General features: G+C 41.7%; 1 protein-coding gene across 20 annotated transcripts in view; it reads right to left on the bottom strand.

The window, feature by feature from the left end:
- The window catches only part of ST3GAL4 (ST3 beta-galactoside alpha-2,3-sialyltransferase 4), a 215,895-nt gene that overhangs the window by 85,251 nt on the left and 113,636 nt on the right, over positions 1-17,008 (bottom strand). For 16 of the 20 annotated variants that reach the window (XM_061592946.1, XM_061592934.1, XM_061592932.1 and 13 more), the window contains one exon: positions 9,508-9,633. The exons of 1 other annotated variant lie outside the window; for it this stretch is intronic. In XM_061592946.1, coding sequence (XP_061448930.1) covers positions 9,508-9,602 — 95 coding nt within the window. In that variant the 5' untranslated portion in view covers positions 9,603-9,633. Of the gene's footprint in view, positions 1-5,540; positions 5,616-9,507; positions 9,634-17,008 lie in introns of those variants that run through there. 3 more of the 20 variants (XM_061592948.1, XM_061592952.1, XM_061592949.1) reach the window with 2 other exon arrangements.

Here is a 17,008-nt window from a genome sequence, read left to right as displayed (position 1 = left end):
CGCCCCCCTTCACCTTGCTCCAGGCGCCGTGAGAAAAGGACGGGGCAGAGGGAGATTTTGCGAAGGAGTCAGAGATTACGCTCTAAAACGTTTCCTACTTAAGACTGCAGCTCCTGGGTTTGGGTGTGGAGTCAACTTGATCCATACGCTGCAGAGCATGTGTAGAGTTTAGTTAGGGACCTGAGTAAGTTAGCATAGAGACCTGCATGAAGCATTCTGCCTTTGATGTATCAGTTACTTTAATAAAACAGGAATTACTCCCACCTTTGACTTCGTCTCGTGGCTCCCCCCCTGGGCAGGACACTGCCTGTCCCAAGGAACAGATAACTGAAGAGAAGAAAGCTAAACCTGCAAGCACTCCTAGACTACCAAGCAACAGGAATCCTGTTTAGGTGTTAAGTCTCCATAGGTATCAACTGTATAAAGGGGCTTCCAAGAGCACATCCAACTTGTTCCAGCCCCTTGACAGCAATGCCCATGCTGGTCACACCCCCTGGATGATGCATAAGTGGCATCAGTCTGAGTGGGGCCCTATGCACTTATGGACATAGACATGGAGGGCTCCCTTCACAGGGATGTGAACCGTGGTCCAAGACTGACCAGGATACATGTTCCCTTGGTGGGAGCCTAAATGCACGCATCTGCACATGCATAAGGCACCCTTGAGACTAACACTGGTCAAGCATGGGGCATGGCTGACATGCCATCAGTTTCTATGGGGCAGGGCTAGCCAGGCATATTCTCTGAAGTCACTTTATGCCCACAGGCACCAAAAGTTTGAAGGGAGTCAAGAACTTGCCACATTCCCTCTATTTAGATTTCTCTGACAAGACAAAAATGCCCAAAAAAGAGGTTCCCCCCCTCACCCATATGCACTGTTGTCATTCACTTTAAAAGAACATTATTTAAGTTGGCAGATTCTCACTTCCCATGACGTTTCAAGTGTATTAAAAATGGGTGTACTGTTAACGGCTATTGATGCATTCACTTTCATGGGTGGATTTTCAAGTAGGTAACATTCCAGAGCACGTGAACAAAAAGCAGAGCTATTGCCACATCACCAAGAAAGGTGCAATTAAATCTTCTCAAGAGGTAAGCCAAGACCAATTTTCTGATTCACAGTGTAAACACCTTTTAATATGGTAAAGCCAAGTTCAGTTTTAAAAGCCTATTTTGCTGACAACCACATTTAAGCATACACTTGGCCATCTCCTCTTGGCATTTGAAAGCCACATCTATGCCAACTTCCTCTGGCTGTTGCGCCCTGAATAAAAATAATTCTTCTCATATTGTATCAGAAAGGTCTTGCTTGATTAGACCCAGAGTCAGTCAGATCCAGCAATGCTCTGCCTCTTAACAGGTGCCAGCCAGACGCTCAGGCAAAGTTTACAAACAGGGCTATGATGCAGGGGTGTTAACTAGGTACTTTAAGGACTTGGAGCATAGGCCCATGACACAAATTTGCATATGCTAATATGTTATCATTACTACTACTGCTACTTATACTCCACCCTTTCATCAAAGCCCATCTATCTATTTTTATTTATTTGTCTGTTTATTGGATTATAGAAGTATTTATATACCACCCTCTCGTAAAATATCAGGGCAATGTACAGTTTATTATTAGTATTATCATCATCATTATCAACAACAATAATAACAATAATAACAATCCCACCCTTTCTCTTATGAGAGTCCATCTGTATGTGCATGTACAGATGCCTCTAGGCCAATTTTTCCCCAACTTTTTTTCCTCAAGGACCACTTAAATGATTTTTCTGCCTGTTGTAGCAATTGCAATGCGCTTTGCGGGAGAGATGCTGTATGATTGTTAATTGTATTTTAATTGCTTCTCTTATTTTCAATATACAGTATCTTCTATTTATTGCATTACAATTTGCCTTCCAGAGAACTCAAGCTGGAGTACAAGAAAATGCTTGTTTTAATTCTTATATTGCATTTAATACAATCTGAATTCTATGGAATGCAATATATGAAATAAAAGCAGCACTAACAATATAGTTAAAAATCAATATGAATATTTAACATGTACATGTCGTGGGCCACCAGAATGAAGCCTGTGGACCACTGGAGGTCCACAGACCACAGGCTGGGAACCCTCCTCTAGGCAAATTAAGACAGTTGGTGGGCTCTGTGCTTTGTAGTGTGTCAAGCCACCCAAAGAAAAACTTTTTAAAGTTAATTTTCAGAATAATTGAATAATTTCAACTATTTTTGTTAAAAGGGATGGAAAGGGACAGGAAGCGCCTGAGGATGCTGAGCCACCCCCTAACATCACCCCTGGTATGATGTATTTATCTGCAGCAATTTCCAGAAACCATGCCTGGAAGGAAGTGTGGAACATGCTTTCCCTGGATCCAGTAGAAACCTCCTTGGGAAGAAGAAATAGGTTCTCAAGACAGTGTGGAGGGAAAGAGGACAATCTCTCACAGCAGACAGGAAGTGATGAAAGCAGGACTCCTGCATTGCCAAGAAAACATCTCCTGGCCTAGGAAAAGCAGAACTCTCAGTACCAGTTCCACAGAAACCATGAACTGGGTAGTTCAGCTCAGTCAGCAGAGCGTCAAAGTTTTCATATGATGATTCATAGTTTGAGTTTCTGCCTGGGAAAATTTGGATTTCTTTATGAACAATATTCCTTTGGAGAGGGCATAGCTCTGGGATACAGCACATCCTTTGCGTGCAGAAGGGTCACTCCACAGCATCGCTAGCTAACAGGATAGGAGAAAATAAGACTAGGAAGGGCTTCTGCTACAAAATCACCTGCCAGTCCGAGTGCACAGCAATGAGCTAGATGCCAACAATGTGACTTGGTACAAGGCAGCTGTATTCAGCTGGTGGATCAGGACCCACTACTAGGTCGCGACCTGATCTAAGCAGGGTTGCAACACTAGCATGGCTATCATACAAATATATGGTAAACAAATCTAGAAATGGGTCCCCAATGGGTGTTTGGGTTAAAGGTGGGTTCCAGGTCTGGAAACACTGAAGGCTACTGGTATACACCAGGTGTTTCCAATATATGGGGGAAAGCATTTAATATATATCTGGAAATGTGAAAGTAAAAGAATAACTGTGTCTACCAAAAATAAGCATGTGTACTATGTGTGTGGTGTGTGCACAGCTGTCCGAAAGTACAATCAGGTGTACTGCGAGTGGGCGTGTGCAACATGCTTTTGTTCCTCACAGGGCTTTTCTTTTACAAACCCTGGAGGTTTGTGCACAAGCCACAGTGGAAAGCTATCTAGCATGATGTAGCACCTTACCTAATTAATTTGACTTGTGGACCAGCAATTTAGCAACCTGCAAGCCATTTGTGAAAAATAGAAATGGACTGCCTTCAAGTCGATCCCGACTTATGGCTACCCTATGAATAGGGTTTTCATGGTAAGCGGCATTCAGAGGAGGCTTACCATTGCCTCCCTCTGAGGCTAGTCCTCCCCAGCTAGCTAGGGCCTGCTCAGCTTGCCACAGCTGCACAAGCTAGCCCCTTCCTTGTCTGCCAGCTGGGGGGCAACTGGGCTCCTTGGGACTATGCAGCTTGCCCACGGCTGCACAGGTGGCAGGGCACGTAACCCCTGAGCCACTCACTGTGGTGGTGATCTTTAGCTGTCCCTTGACACCCAGGAGACACGAGCAGGGATTTGAACTCACAGACTCTGGACTCCCATCCAGGCTGTCCTCCCCACTATGCCATACCAGCGTACAAGCCATTTACAACCACTTGAAAAGTAAAATATTTGCACCACACTAGTTCTTCAGCAGATGTTATACAGCTACAACCTTCCTCTTTCACAGCGCTGAAATTCAAGAGACAGGTGGGGACAAGGAGGAAGCAAGAACTGCACTGGTCCCACCTCTGTGGCAAAAAGAAGAATGATGCCATCTGTCTTTGGATGGCACCTTAAAATTGATCTGGAATAAACACAACCCCCCAGTTCAAGACTTGTGCATTACTAACATAAATTTGTGTTCTCAATGCATCCATAAACATGCCCTTAAGGACAGAAGAAAATAGCCTACACTTTTCACCAACACTTTAGCTAAAAAGAGTTAAGAGGCAACTAAATCAACACTTAGTGATGGCCATTCCAACAGCAATTTGTACCCATTTCCACATGGTAAGGAAACCATGCGGTATCATTCACCAAGGCAACACTGAATAAGAGGAAGCTTCAAGCATGTACATCACTATCACACACTTCCTAGGAGTGCTTGTTCGGTGATAAAAGCTCTGAAGTGGTAAGAATCACAAGTTGGAAGCTCTTGTGTGATTCTAGATGCAGGCCTGGTACAGATATAAACACTAATAATGGTCAGCAGTTTGCACGATTCACACAGTCCCTCCCCTTTACCTGTGCTAATTCCTTTCTCTTGTTAGTGTTAACTAAGATACAGCATTACCTGAACTGGCACTAGCTAGCAGCAGAGGGGAGGGCACGGAGCATTCAGTGCAGTATGGGCATGGCAGCAAGAATATCAGATTGGCTCTGCTGCCACATTCCCACCGTGCTGAACTCTTTGTGCCTTACCCCTCCTCCTCTAGGTAAGTGGTAGTGATGCTCAGCATTAGGAAGCCAAGTCTGTGTGCAACACTGCCCTACCTGCACCAAAATGCCACCCTGCCTGTGCCACCCCACTGCTGCTGGCACCAGGATGCTTTTTCTCTTCCAGACTCAATCCCTCAATCTGCAAAATGGAAACAGTAAGGAACAAACCAGGTAAGACAGCTGAGGTCTGTGATGTGACCTCCTGTCCCTTTACATTTTGTCAAATAGCAGTTGCTGAGGGTTGAGGGAGGGAATCTCCACCTAGACCATGGTGTTGGGAAGCAGGATTCGCCCTCGCCCTTCCACCCCTGCTCCTGCTGTTATTTGTCACTGTATGGAAAACCTAAGTGTACATAGCCTATGTGCATACGTTTCCTTAGCAGGGGAAAAAACATTTCTCCCTCAAGCAGGGAGAGGGGCTTTTTGCCGTCAACCTGACTCCAACTTAAGAGAGGATACAGCACTGATAACGGCAACTATATTTCTATTGGTGAAACCCTGAGGTTTGCAGAACATATATATATATACAAATACACACACACATATATTTGGAAAAAAACTCTTAAGGAGGCAACCCCAAACAGGCCAATGAAGAATGAGCATGCTCAGTAGTCATGGAATGATGAATGGTTGTTGAGGAGGGGAATGGAATGGAGTGACTAGAATTCTGAATAGGAACACACTGTAATGTTTTCTTTCAAGTCCCGCTTGTTACATCTTAATTCCAGACAGGGTCCCAACTAACCTTAGGAAATCTGAGTATATATGCAATGGAGACACACTTATGTTCTCAGTACAGCAAACTAGATGACACGGAGGTGAGGTCTGTTTTGCTTCAAGAGCACACACGGGCCCATTGTAGAGAAAAACAATTTGGGGAATAAAATCCTCACTGTCCATTTCACACATCTTGGTTCTTCCTATCATCATGTTATCTTATAATGCAGCTTAAAATCTTAAATTACTTACAGTCCTCTCCTTTTTGTTCCCAAACTAAGACAGCAACACCTCCACGGGATGGGAATCTACAAACCCATTTTTCTTCTGTAGAAGTAATAAGTAAGTGGCAGACATATTAGTTGGGGAGCAACAGAAACAGTTAAGTGTTGCTTTAGGAACACAGGAAGCTGCCAATTAGGTCCATTGGTCTATCTAGCCCAGGACTGTCTACACTGACTGGCAGCAGCTCTCCAGGGTTTCAGGCCGGAGCCTTTCCCAATCCTACCAGGAGATGCCAGGGACTGAACCTGGGACCTTCCGCATGCAAGGCAAATGTTCTACCACTGAACAATGGCACTTAGCACAGAACACATTCAACATGAGGATAAATTCACACAACTCTTTCAGTGGATCATGGTACTGGATGGCTTCTTTGGGGCTGCAACTGACACAAGGAGAAACACGTCTTTACAGAAACGTGCTTGAACAAGCGGGGGGGGGCAGGAAGCACAACAGAAGTGCACTTCCTGTTTTTTTCTTTGGTTTAAAACATTCCTGGAGCAGGTGCTCCAGATGCGTGAGCTCTCCAGATGTGGAGGCAGAACATGTATCTCACCACAGGAAGATCAACAGTTTATCATGGAGTTTATCAGTTCATCCTCGCAAATTTGGATGGCAAAGTAACAAATAACTGTTTTACCAAAAAAACAACTGCAATACAACCTAGGTTTTGAGAAAACCTGCTACTCTGAAAAGCTTGTGGGATCTGGTCTCAGTGCCCCACAGAAAATGGGAGAAAGGGCAAACGTAAGGTGCTTATCTTCATCTGCCAGATTCTGACTCAGATTTTGAGGTTTTGCCACACTGCATATATTTACCAGAGCAAAGCAAAAAATGTTAGATTCCATTATTGTTCTAGAACTACACTTCTGGAAACTTGCAAGCTGGGGAGAGGGAAATCTTTGCTCCCTTCTCACCCTCTGCAGTCAATGCCCACCAAAACTATTTTAACCCTCCCCAAAAATTGTTATTAGCACAATTCTGCAATATATAATAGTGGGGTGGACAAATTTAAAACAAAACACTACTTTTTAAAATCCTTTCTATAATTCCGAATGAGGCCAGTGTTGTGTAGTGGTTAGAGTGTTAGACTACAATCTGGGAGACCAGGGTTTGAATCCCCACACAGCTATGAAGCTCACTGGGTAACTCTGGGCCAGTCACGGCCTCTCAGCTTCAGAGGAAGGCAATGGTAAACCCCCTCTGAATACCGCTTACCATGAAAACCCTATTCATAGGGTCGCCATAAGTCAGAATCGACTTGAAGGCAGTCCATTTCCATAATTCTGAAATCCAGAAATCTCACTGAAATTCAACTTAAACAGAATCTCAGGGCAATTAAGAAATCTGTTCTTTCCTAGTAAAACAATCCTCATGCACTGCAGTTTATGTAAATGTGAGTGTGAGCATGCACATGTGTGTGTATCTCCTGCTTTTCCTCCATCACAAACCTATATATGCAGCATATATAGGATCCCAGCATGGCCTCTACTCACTGACAACTCAGACTTGCTTAGCTTCAGCATGATTGCTGAATCATCTGCCTTCAGGCTATGCACATTTAAAGTATCATCTGTGAAGACAATGACCTTTTCTTCAACCATTCCCTACGGTCCCACTGCAATTCACTGCAAGGACTGTATAAATGACGTCTTTGTACAGTAAGCAGGAACACTTGCATCCAGATAAGGACCCAAAACTCTATATAGCTGTGGTCATACCAGTCATCACTTGACCTGGCCTCTGAGCAAGGAAGATGGTGGCTTTATCAGAGAATCTCAACTTTTGCTATACTTTAATCTGCATGATTAAATTAGGGGAGGGTGAAAGTAACCTCTGCTAGGTAAACCAAGTTAGCAGTAGGGTTTTAGCATACCTCCCTGGCCTGTCAGTCTCTAGCTTCTACTGAAATCAGGCAGGTGCCTTCAACGTACTCTTTCTGGTGCCTGCTTAAAACATTTTTGCTTAGGTAAGCCTCCAGATATGCAGAAGTTACATGTGTTTTAATCTGGTTTTAGATTATTTATTGATTTTAACCAGTTTGTGCCTGTTTTAAAATACCTGTTTTTACTGTCTTTTATTCTTAATTTGAATGTTTTATTTAGTAAATCACTTTGAGATTTTACTACAACCAAGCAGTATATAAATTTTGTTAAATAAACATAACATAAAAATATGCTGCCCAATAACAAAGTTCATCTGGGTGGTTTATAAATATTGTAAATGAATGAATAAATACCTCCCTTGCTTTATTCTTTTTTGGTTACCCAAACTGTTCCCTTTTTCCAGCTTGCATTTTGCACTTAAAATGCCAACTCAGTATGCATGAATTATCTAGATAGCCAGAATATGGTTGCAATGGTTTATTCTAGCATTTTAGGAACATACCAAGCTGCCATTCACCAGATCAGACTACTTGTACATTTAGCCCAGAACTGTCTACTCTGACTGGCAGCAGCTCTCCAGGCTCTCAGGCAGAAGACGTTTCTGCCTCCTAAATTATATGACAATAATTTCCAGGATTTGCCCTATCTCCTTTTTAAAAAAAATAGGGACCTTAATAGCACTGCAAAAAATATAAAGGAGACATTCAGTACTGTATATAAATTTAAAACTTGTTTTAAAAAAGGCTGAAAATAAGGGTGCCCAGCTTTAAGCTGGGCAACTAAAAGCAATAAATTTGTTAGAAGTTACTGGTTGCTACTTTGGGGCATTCATAGATGGTTGAGCGTTGTCTATGAAGAAAAATTAACAGATTCTTGGAAGATTTGTGGAATATTATTCTCCCAAACCTGTGTGAAAATGTAACAAGCTGGGAGTACATGATCCCTTGAGATCTGGAGGTGCTGCTGTGCTGTATGTTCATTATTTCTCTGAAGTGAGACTGACGGAGAAAGAGAACAGGACTTTTACTGTGCTGGCCTCTATCTGATGCAACATCCTGTGTCAAGAAGTTCCCTGAGAAATACCTCCATACTCCTCCTACTCCTTCATTTGCAAGCTCTCTTCTTAATGGTTTAATTCTTTTACTTCTTGAATCAATGTTATGAAGTGTTTTTAACAGAGCTTGGAAAAGTTACTTTTTTGAACTACAACTCCCATCAGTCTAATCCAGTGGCCATGCTGGCTGGGGCTGATGGGAATTGTAGTTCAAAAAAAGTAACTTTTCCAAGCTCTGGTTTTTAATATTCCAGTGTGGTTTGTTTGTTGGGTGTATTGTTTGTTTGGGTGATCTTATTATTAGAAGAGTGACTTGAATTCTTTATAATTAAAGTATTAAAGATAATACTTTATTGAGTAAACTGAACAGGAACAGAATATAAGAGAAATAAACAGAGGGCTTTGTCTTTCTTAGGTCGGGCCTGGTACACGGCAGGAAGCCATTCAACAACTAAACATACAGGAGAAACTTCCCTTAGAACTACACAGCCAATCAGAGCATGAGTTATCTCAGAAAGGAAGGACCATGCCATTCTGATTGGTTGTTAGGCAACACCATCCATCCTTGGGTAGTTGGCTAACTGTAAAAAGAGTTAACTCTTAGGTTACTAATTGAATGGTCCCTGCTGTTGCACTTCCAACACGTATCGAGAAGCATCTTGACTATGGAAATATATCCTAGGTACATGGATGTCCTTTACTGCAGGCAAGCTGAAGTAAGACTAAGCCATTGCAGTCAATGTTTACTTATATCTACAGCTCTGTTTCTCCTGCCTGCTGAGACTTCCCATCTATTTCTACCATGTCGTACTGTAAGAGGCATAATGAAACTTTACTCTCTCCCTTTCCATGAGGTTTTCCTATCAACACCCTAGCAGACACCATCCAGTTGCAGCAGGCAGGCAGACAGCATTTAATAAAGCAGATCCAGTTGGCAATGGGTAGTTTTCATAGCAAGAAACCACATTTCAGTAACTAACAGCAACACTCTACTTACCACTCCTTGCAAGCTATGCAATGTTGTGGTGCTGAGCAACTGTAGGACTCCTGTTTTCTTCTTCCAACAGGTTTAGTGGAAGCTATGAGCAACATTATTAGCCTCTCTGTGCCTCGAGTTCCCCATCTGTAAAATAAAAGCAATAACGTTAGGCACTTTGAAGGGAGTCTGGAAGGCCTCGTTACATGAAGTTGCCTCCAACTTCATTAAGAGGAAGCCACATTTTCATATACTCAGATGGCGTACTGTTCTCACTAAGTATTTTGAAATACTTGCACTTCAAACAGAAAGCCAAGAAGATCTGAAATGTTTATAGCAGGAACCAAGATTGGCACCTGCCACCAGTAGGGATGAGAGCCAGCCTAGACTAATTACAATAACAACAAACTATGGTTGCCACCCTTTCTAACTGGCCCTGCTCCATCCTGTCCTTTCGATAGCAGCCTGACATGCTGAAAGTAAGCAGGTTAAACACTTCTTCCAATAGCAGATTCAAGCACTGAGCCAAACACTATAGCCAAAATAGGATCATTAAGGAACAAGGTGGAAGTACTGGTTGTTGTTGTTGTTAGATTTATATCCCACCCTTCCTCCTAGCAGGAGCCCAGGGCAGCACACAAAGGCACTAAAAACACTCCAAAACAGACTTTTTGTTGTTGTTATGTGCCTTCAAGTTGATTACAACTTATGGCGACCCTATGAATCAGTGACCTCCAAGAGCATCTGTCATGAACCACCCTGTTCAGATCTTGTAAGTTCAGGTCTGTGCCCCAGCTATCTTATTGAATTTTGGGAGAATCAGGACAAACAAGAGGAAGTACTGCTCATAGTTTAACAACGGAATTCGGTACTATAAGATGCAGTAACGGCCACCAACCTGGACAGCTTTAGAATGGGTTAGACAAAGTAATGGAGGAAAGGCTATCAATAGGTATGGCTGTATTACCGCAGTATCAGAGATGGAATGCCTTCAGATATTGGTTACTGGGAAACACACGCAGGGAGAGTGCTGTTGCATTCGGGTCCCACTTGTGGGCTTTCCACAGATATGTGGATAGCCACTGTGAGGATGATGGACTAGATGGGCCTTTGGTCTGATCCAGCAGGCCTCTAATTATGTTTTTATGCCTGAATGCCTCGGGAATACTGCTGTAGCCCAGAAGTAGAATAGAATGAAGCATCTTAAAGGAGGGCATGACTGACTTGCTGGAACCCTGAACAGGAGCATTCCTGTTTCAAGATTGGAACACATTGCAATGTTTTGTTGAGAGTCCCACTTGTTTCCCCCTCCTTTCTCCTGCACTGCTGGGAGGAAGTGTTTGGAAGGTTACATGTCCACTTTAGCTTAAGCAGAGCTCAACATTATGTCCAAACTGTAGTTTGTCTTAACTACATGCCAATTTCAAACTATGGTTTATTAAGCTGGTTTGTTTGAAGTAACCATGGTCAAGATGAACTGCAGTTTAGGATTCAGGCATAGCACTAAGCAGGGATGTGGAGTCAGTACACCAAACCTTCAACTCCGACTCCGACATTTTTCTACTGTCCAACTCCGACTCCGACTCCTCTATTTTTCTACTGTCCGACTCCGACTCCACCCAAAATTGCTTCTTGTCAATCAAAATTTATTTATGGTATGACAAAGTAAAAGTTAACGTGGACTTTAATAATCATTTTATAAGACGTCCTTTGTTGAAAATATGGAATAGATATAAACCAAGGTTTTGTTCTAAAATACCACTATATGTCTCAAGTCAAGAAGCGTTCTATAGAAGGGAAATGGCTGGAAAAGGGAAATGGTTAACTTATCAAGAACTATTAGAAAATGTGCATGGAGAATATATAATGAAACAGAGAGAACAACTAATAAAGGAAGGATATAGTTCTCAGTGGTTTGCCTATTTACAATTGTTGGAAAGATATAAAATGGATAAGAAAATGTATGGTTTTGAAATAAGTAAATCTGATTTTGAAATATGTCTGTGTACAAATGATGAATGTATAATTGCGAAAATGTATAAACTTTTGTTAAAAATGGAAATGGAAGAAGAACAAGTAAAAGAGTGTATGGTAAAATGGGCAAAAATTTTTGGTTATAACATACAAATGGATCAATGGGAAAATATGTGGAAAAAAGGATTGAAATTTACACTATGTTATAATCTTAAAGAAAATTTCTATAAAATGATGTATCGTTGGTACATGACTCCAGAAAAGTTGTCAAAAATGTATAACAATGTTCCTAATGTTTGTTGGAAATGTAAACACCAAGAAGGATCATTTTATCATATGTGGTGGCTGTGTAAACAGGCGAAATCATTTTGGGCACAGATAGGTAGGATGATGCAAAAAATTCTAAAGATAAATATTCAATTAAAGCCAGAATTTTTTTTATTGGGTTTTATGGATAAACAAATAGAAAAGAAATATGGAAGAATAATATTATATATGATTACGGCAGCAAGATTATTATATGCACAAAAGTGGAAAATGGAATCAACACCAACAACGGAAGAATGGTTATTGAAATTAATGGACTTAGTAGAGATGGATAAATTGACATGCTTACTTAGAGAAAAATCGATAGATACATTTCTTAAGGAATGGAAGCCTCTTTTAGACTTTTTGCTGAAAGATCAAAATGAAATGATGATAATGGGATTTGACGATTAATTAAGATAGCCTATGGAGAAAAGTGATTTTGTAATGTATTAAGGGACAGGTTTGATATATATTATATACTTATAGCTGATCTGCGACAAATCGGAAGTCAAGATTTTTATTGTATTATTATGTTTTTGTTTTTTGACTTTGTTTTTTTTGAAATTTTGAATAAAAATTAATTAAAAAAAATTATTTGGAAGTCGGAGTCGGTACATTTCTACCGACTCCGACTCCTCCCAAAATTGCTCCCGACTCCGACTCCGACTCCACGACTCCAACTCCACAGCCCTGGCACTAAGATGTGGTCAATTGAAATTAGTAGCAAAATCTTCCACTCTCCTCCTCCCAGCCATGTCAGAGAATACATCTGAATTAGTGTAAGAGTCACACTAAAACCACAAGCCTGGGCTGCTTCAACAACACTGCCAACAAAGATTCCGGATGCCTGAAAAGAGTCATCCTACTCACCCTTATGTCTATAGCACACAATTTTCCCATAAGAACCTGTCCAAGTTTTACACTCTGTCTCCAACATATTCTGAAGTGAGGTGTGGTGGTAACAGGAGAAAGAGCCTTCTCTGTTGTGGTGCCTCAGCTGTGGAACATTCTCCCCTAGAGCCTCGCTTGTGGCTGACTTCAATGTTGTTCCAGCGCTGGCCAAAGAGGGCCTTCTTATTTCACCAAGGTCTGTTTTAACTTTTTGGTCTGCTTACAGTTTTGTTCTGAGACTGTGCCACTCTGCTGTTTTAAATTATTATGGTGGGTGTTTATAGAAATGTCAACTATTCTAAAAGTCCTCTGGCTTAACTGCAGGAGAACAAGCATATCTGATAAATAATTTGTAATAAATACTCTTCCCTCACCACCTAATGACTCATTGAGCTATACCCAAAGAAAACAAGCACACTCTCTCCAAAGCCTGAGGGAAGGATTGAAACAGCTTTGCACAGAAATGCCTTTGGCAGTTCTGCTAAGGCTCGCTGAATCAGAAGAAGTTTCCGAATGCAATCTCAAGAGCACAGCAGGGCTCTACAGCACCAATGTATGATAACAGAGGACAGCTCATCGCTCCAGCTGCACTATCTTTGTAAAAGGGTGTGTTAAGTTTTACCCACTTAAAAACAGGCTCAGCAGGATCCATATCCTGATCATGATGAAATCATGATGGATCATGATGCCAGACCACAACCAGAGGCAGTTGGCTGCTGACTTCCAGCCCAAGGACCAGAAAAGTTACCCATTTAGGTAGCGTGACAGCACAATCCTGCAGCTGTGGTGGCCAACTTGATACCTTTAAAAGGGGATTAGGCAAATTCATAGCAGACAAGTCTAACAATGGCTACTAATCTTGATGGCTGAATGCTACCTCCAGGATCAGTGGCACCTAGTTTATGAAACCATCTCCCCTTGGAAATAAGGCGGTTGCTAGTCTTGTCTTTGGCACTTCCTGAAAACATATTTATTCATGCGGTCCTTGGGGGCCTGACCTTTATACCTGACCTTCAGAATTGTTCTGGTCACTGAACTTAGAGTTGCATTTTAATTTGTATTTGTCATAATGTGTTTTATTTTAAATTTTGTTTGTTGGATTGTCTTCCAGGGTTGTAAGCCAACTCGGGGTTGGGAATAAAGGCAGTGTATAAATATTAAAACAAAACAAAATATATGTTTCATGTAGAGGAAGACGAGCAGGAGAATGCTATTGCACTCATGTTCTGCTTGTGGATTTCCCATAGGCATCTGGTTGACCACTGTGGGATCAGCGGTGTAGAATGTTGGGATATAGCTAGGGTTGCTTCACCTGGAGATATTGCCAAGCATTGTCAAGGACAACATTGCTGTCACCTAAAACTACGTCCCTCTCATTGTCATTGGTATTTGGCATGGGAGCGGCTTAAACACTCCCTGAATTATTCATCTTCATAGTTTAAACACCTCAGGAAAAGGCCACTCACCATTCTCCTCCTGGCTGGAGAAATTGACATTCTCTCAACTGATGTGACATCCAGACATCCCTAAATGTTGGTGTTCGGGTGTGCTGTTTTAATATTTCCAATCCTCACAGTAGAGACACACTGGTGTAGTGGTAGCGGTCAGTGCATTTCAGACACTGCTTGTCATGCATGTACTAGGTCCAGTGGTTCCCAAATAGTTTCTCGCACAGACCACGGGAAAATTGCTGATGGCCTTGGGTTTTTTTTCTGCCTGTTGTAGCAACTGTAATGCGTTGTGCTACATGCTGTATGATTTTTAATTCCATTTTATTGCTTCCTTAATTTCTTAATATTGTATTTTACAGGACGACAATTTGCATTCCATAGAACTCAAATTGTGATGCAAAAAAAAATTTATAATAAATAAAAGAAGTGATAAAAACACCATTAAAAATCAATATGAATACTTAATGTGGACATGCCACTGGCCACACCTGAATGAAGCTTGCGGACCACTGTTGGTCCACAGACCACAGTTTGGGAACCCCTGTACTAGTCCATGTGGCTCACATGTAGATGACTCAAGTGTGGTTTCCGCCAGAGCTTGGAAAAGTTACTTTTTTTGAACTACAACTCCCATCAGCCCAATCCAGTGGCCATGCTGGCTGGGGCTGATGGAAGTTGTAGTTCAAAAAAAGTAACTTTTCCAAGCTCTGGGTTTCCCACAAGTAGGGATGGAGGAATCTGTCCATTTTGCTTCTCTCTGTTTCTAAGCTTGTCAGCCTTCCATTCAGTTCTCCACATTTCTGCAGCAATTTGTGATTCGTTTGTTTTTAACCTTCATGAAAATTCTTCAGCATTTTGGTGCAAATTTCTCCTAATAAACTCATTTTTATGTGCAGTTTTGTCTACTGTAACCCTTTTGGCAAGCAATTGCTCGTAACATAATGCATTTTTGTATGTTATTTTCATTAATATATTTATTTTTATGCACGCTTTCCCATAATATATGCATTTCTGGAAATGTTGTTTGGTCAGAGAAAGAACTGCATTGCAAAATTTGGGTAAGTGCGGCTATCGAAAGATGGCTACGTTTTGGTTCTCATGTTATTTTGGAAAGTGTGTTTTGATAAGAATCAGCTTTAAATGCAAACTGCATCAAATTTCTCCCCCATCCTTACCCACAAATATAGGGACAATCTGGGAATGAGGTGAAAAAGGTATCTGTCACTTTGCAGATCAATTCCTGCTGCTGTATTCTTAGTTGGATATTCTCAGCATCCAATTGGAAGGACAGAAAGCTTCCCTATGGCCAGGTATCGGTGGTATAACTTAGGGGCCTTGCACATCCCTGTCTGAGATCTTGCTGCTGCCAGTCACAGCAGACAAGACCAGAGTGTCTGCTGGACCAATAGTCTGGCTCAGAAAAGACAGCTTCATACCACGCACTCTTAGCCAAAGTTGCTTGATGTTTGCAATTTAATCTACAGGGCGTGAACTAGAAACAGAGTCTCCTGAAGCTTAAGACTAATGCTTTTCTAGTTAGGAAGGTCACCACAATATGACAAAGACTGCTGTCTGGTGGGAAAAACAACAGAAATGGCTGGAGGTTTCTGTGGTTAGTGGACCAATCATAGTTTCATTGCTCACTAAGTTATGCAAGTTTTGTGTTTTGTTTTTAAAAAATCTTCTATGGAGTCCTTTGTTTCAGACCAAAACTCTCATTACAGATATTGTCATCAGAGCTTACAACAGTTCTCCTCCCGATCGCACAGCTTTTGATTTGAAAGAATGACCGGGGCCGACATCAAGGGTCCGCATGACCTGGCATCTGCAAAGGGCCCACACCCCACCTGTGGGCTGCTGACAAGAAATCTCTAAACCCACTCCTCCTTTTCACCATAACAACTTGCTTGCTTGTTCACTTGCCTCTCATTCTGGCCCAAAGAATAGTGGCGGCAACAGCAAGGAGGAGCGTCCGATCCCACTGCCTGCTTGCTCATTGGCTCTCTGCCTGGCAATCAAGCAAGCAGGTGGTAGAGAGGAATAGGAGGGGTTGGCGATAATGGCACTGAGCGGATATATTCACTGAAAGAGCCCGTGGAAGAGGTCTTGGCCAAGGAGGACGGGCTCTGGTTCAGTGGTAGAGTATCTGCCTTGCATGCAGAAGGTCCTAAATTCAATCCCTCACATCTCCAAGTAGGACTGGGAGAGACTCCTGCCTCTGCCTAAAACCCTGGGGAACTGCTGCCTGTCATTTAGACAATACTCAGCCAGATGGACCAATGGTTTGGTTCAGTATAAAATAATTTCCTATGTTCCTAAAGGTCTTCCAAAATCTGGAGACGGCACTGGGAATGACTGTTCACTGAAAACAGTTCACTCCATTACAGATATATGTAGTTTTTGTTAGTGTTGAATACTGTTTATGTGGGGAGTGGGGGGGAGCACATGCATTGATTTCATTGGCCATGAGTACACATTTTACTTTATTTTTAAAGCAGGTTTATTATGTGTTAACAAAAAGTACGCAAGTATTTGCGTATAAAAAAGAAGCGAAAGTAAAAGAAGCAACGTTACATGATTTTATATACCTTATATTCCGGCGTATAAGATGACTGGGCGTATAAGACGACCCCCAACTTTTCCAGTTAAAATACAGAGTTTGGGATATACTCGCCGTATAAGACTACCCCTGCTTATGACATGCAGGTACTTAGCAGGAAAACTGTCACTTATAAACTTATAAATATTAATATTTGGATTGTCCAGTTGTTTTGTTTTTGTGCCTAGGAATTACCACCAAAAACTGGGGAAAGATGTGAGAAATCTTTTTTTTAAAAGCAACATTAAATGCCTAGACTCTAGTTTCCAACACTATGGAGTATTTATTGATTGATTAA

Source organism: Rhineura floridana, chromosome 12, assembly GCF_030035675.1.
Source record: "Rhineura floridana isolate rRhiFlo1 chromosome 12, rRhiFlo1.hap2, whole genome shotgun sequence".
In the NCBI taxonomy this organism is placed as follows: domain Eukaryota; kingdom Metazoa; phylum Chordata; class Lepidosauria; order Squamata; family Rhineuridae; genus Rhineura; species Rhineura floridana.
This window is presented reverse-complemented; position numbering and strand designations above follow the sequence as displayed.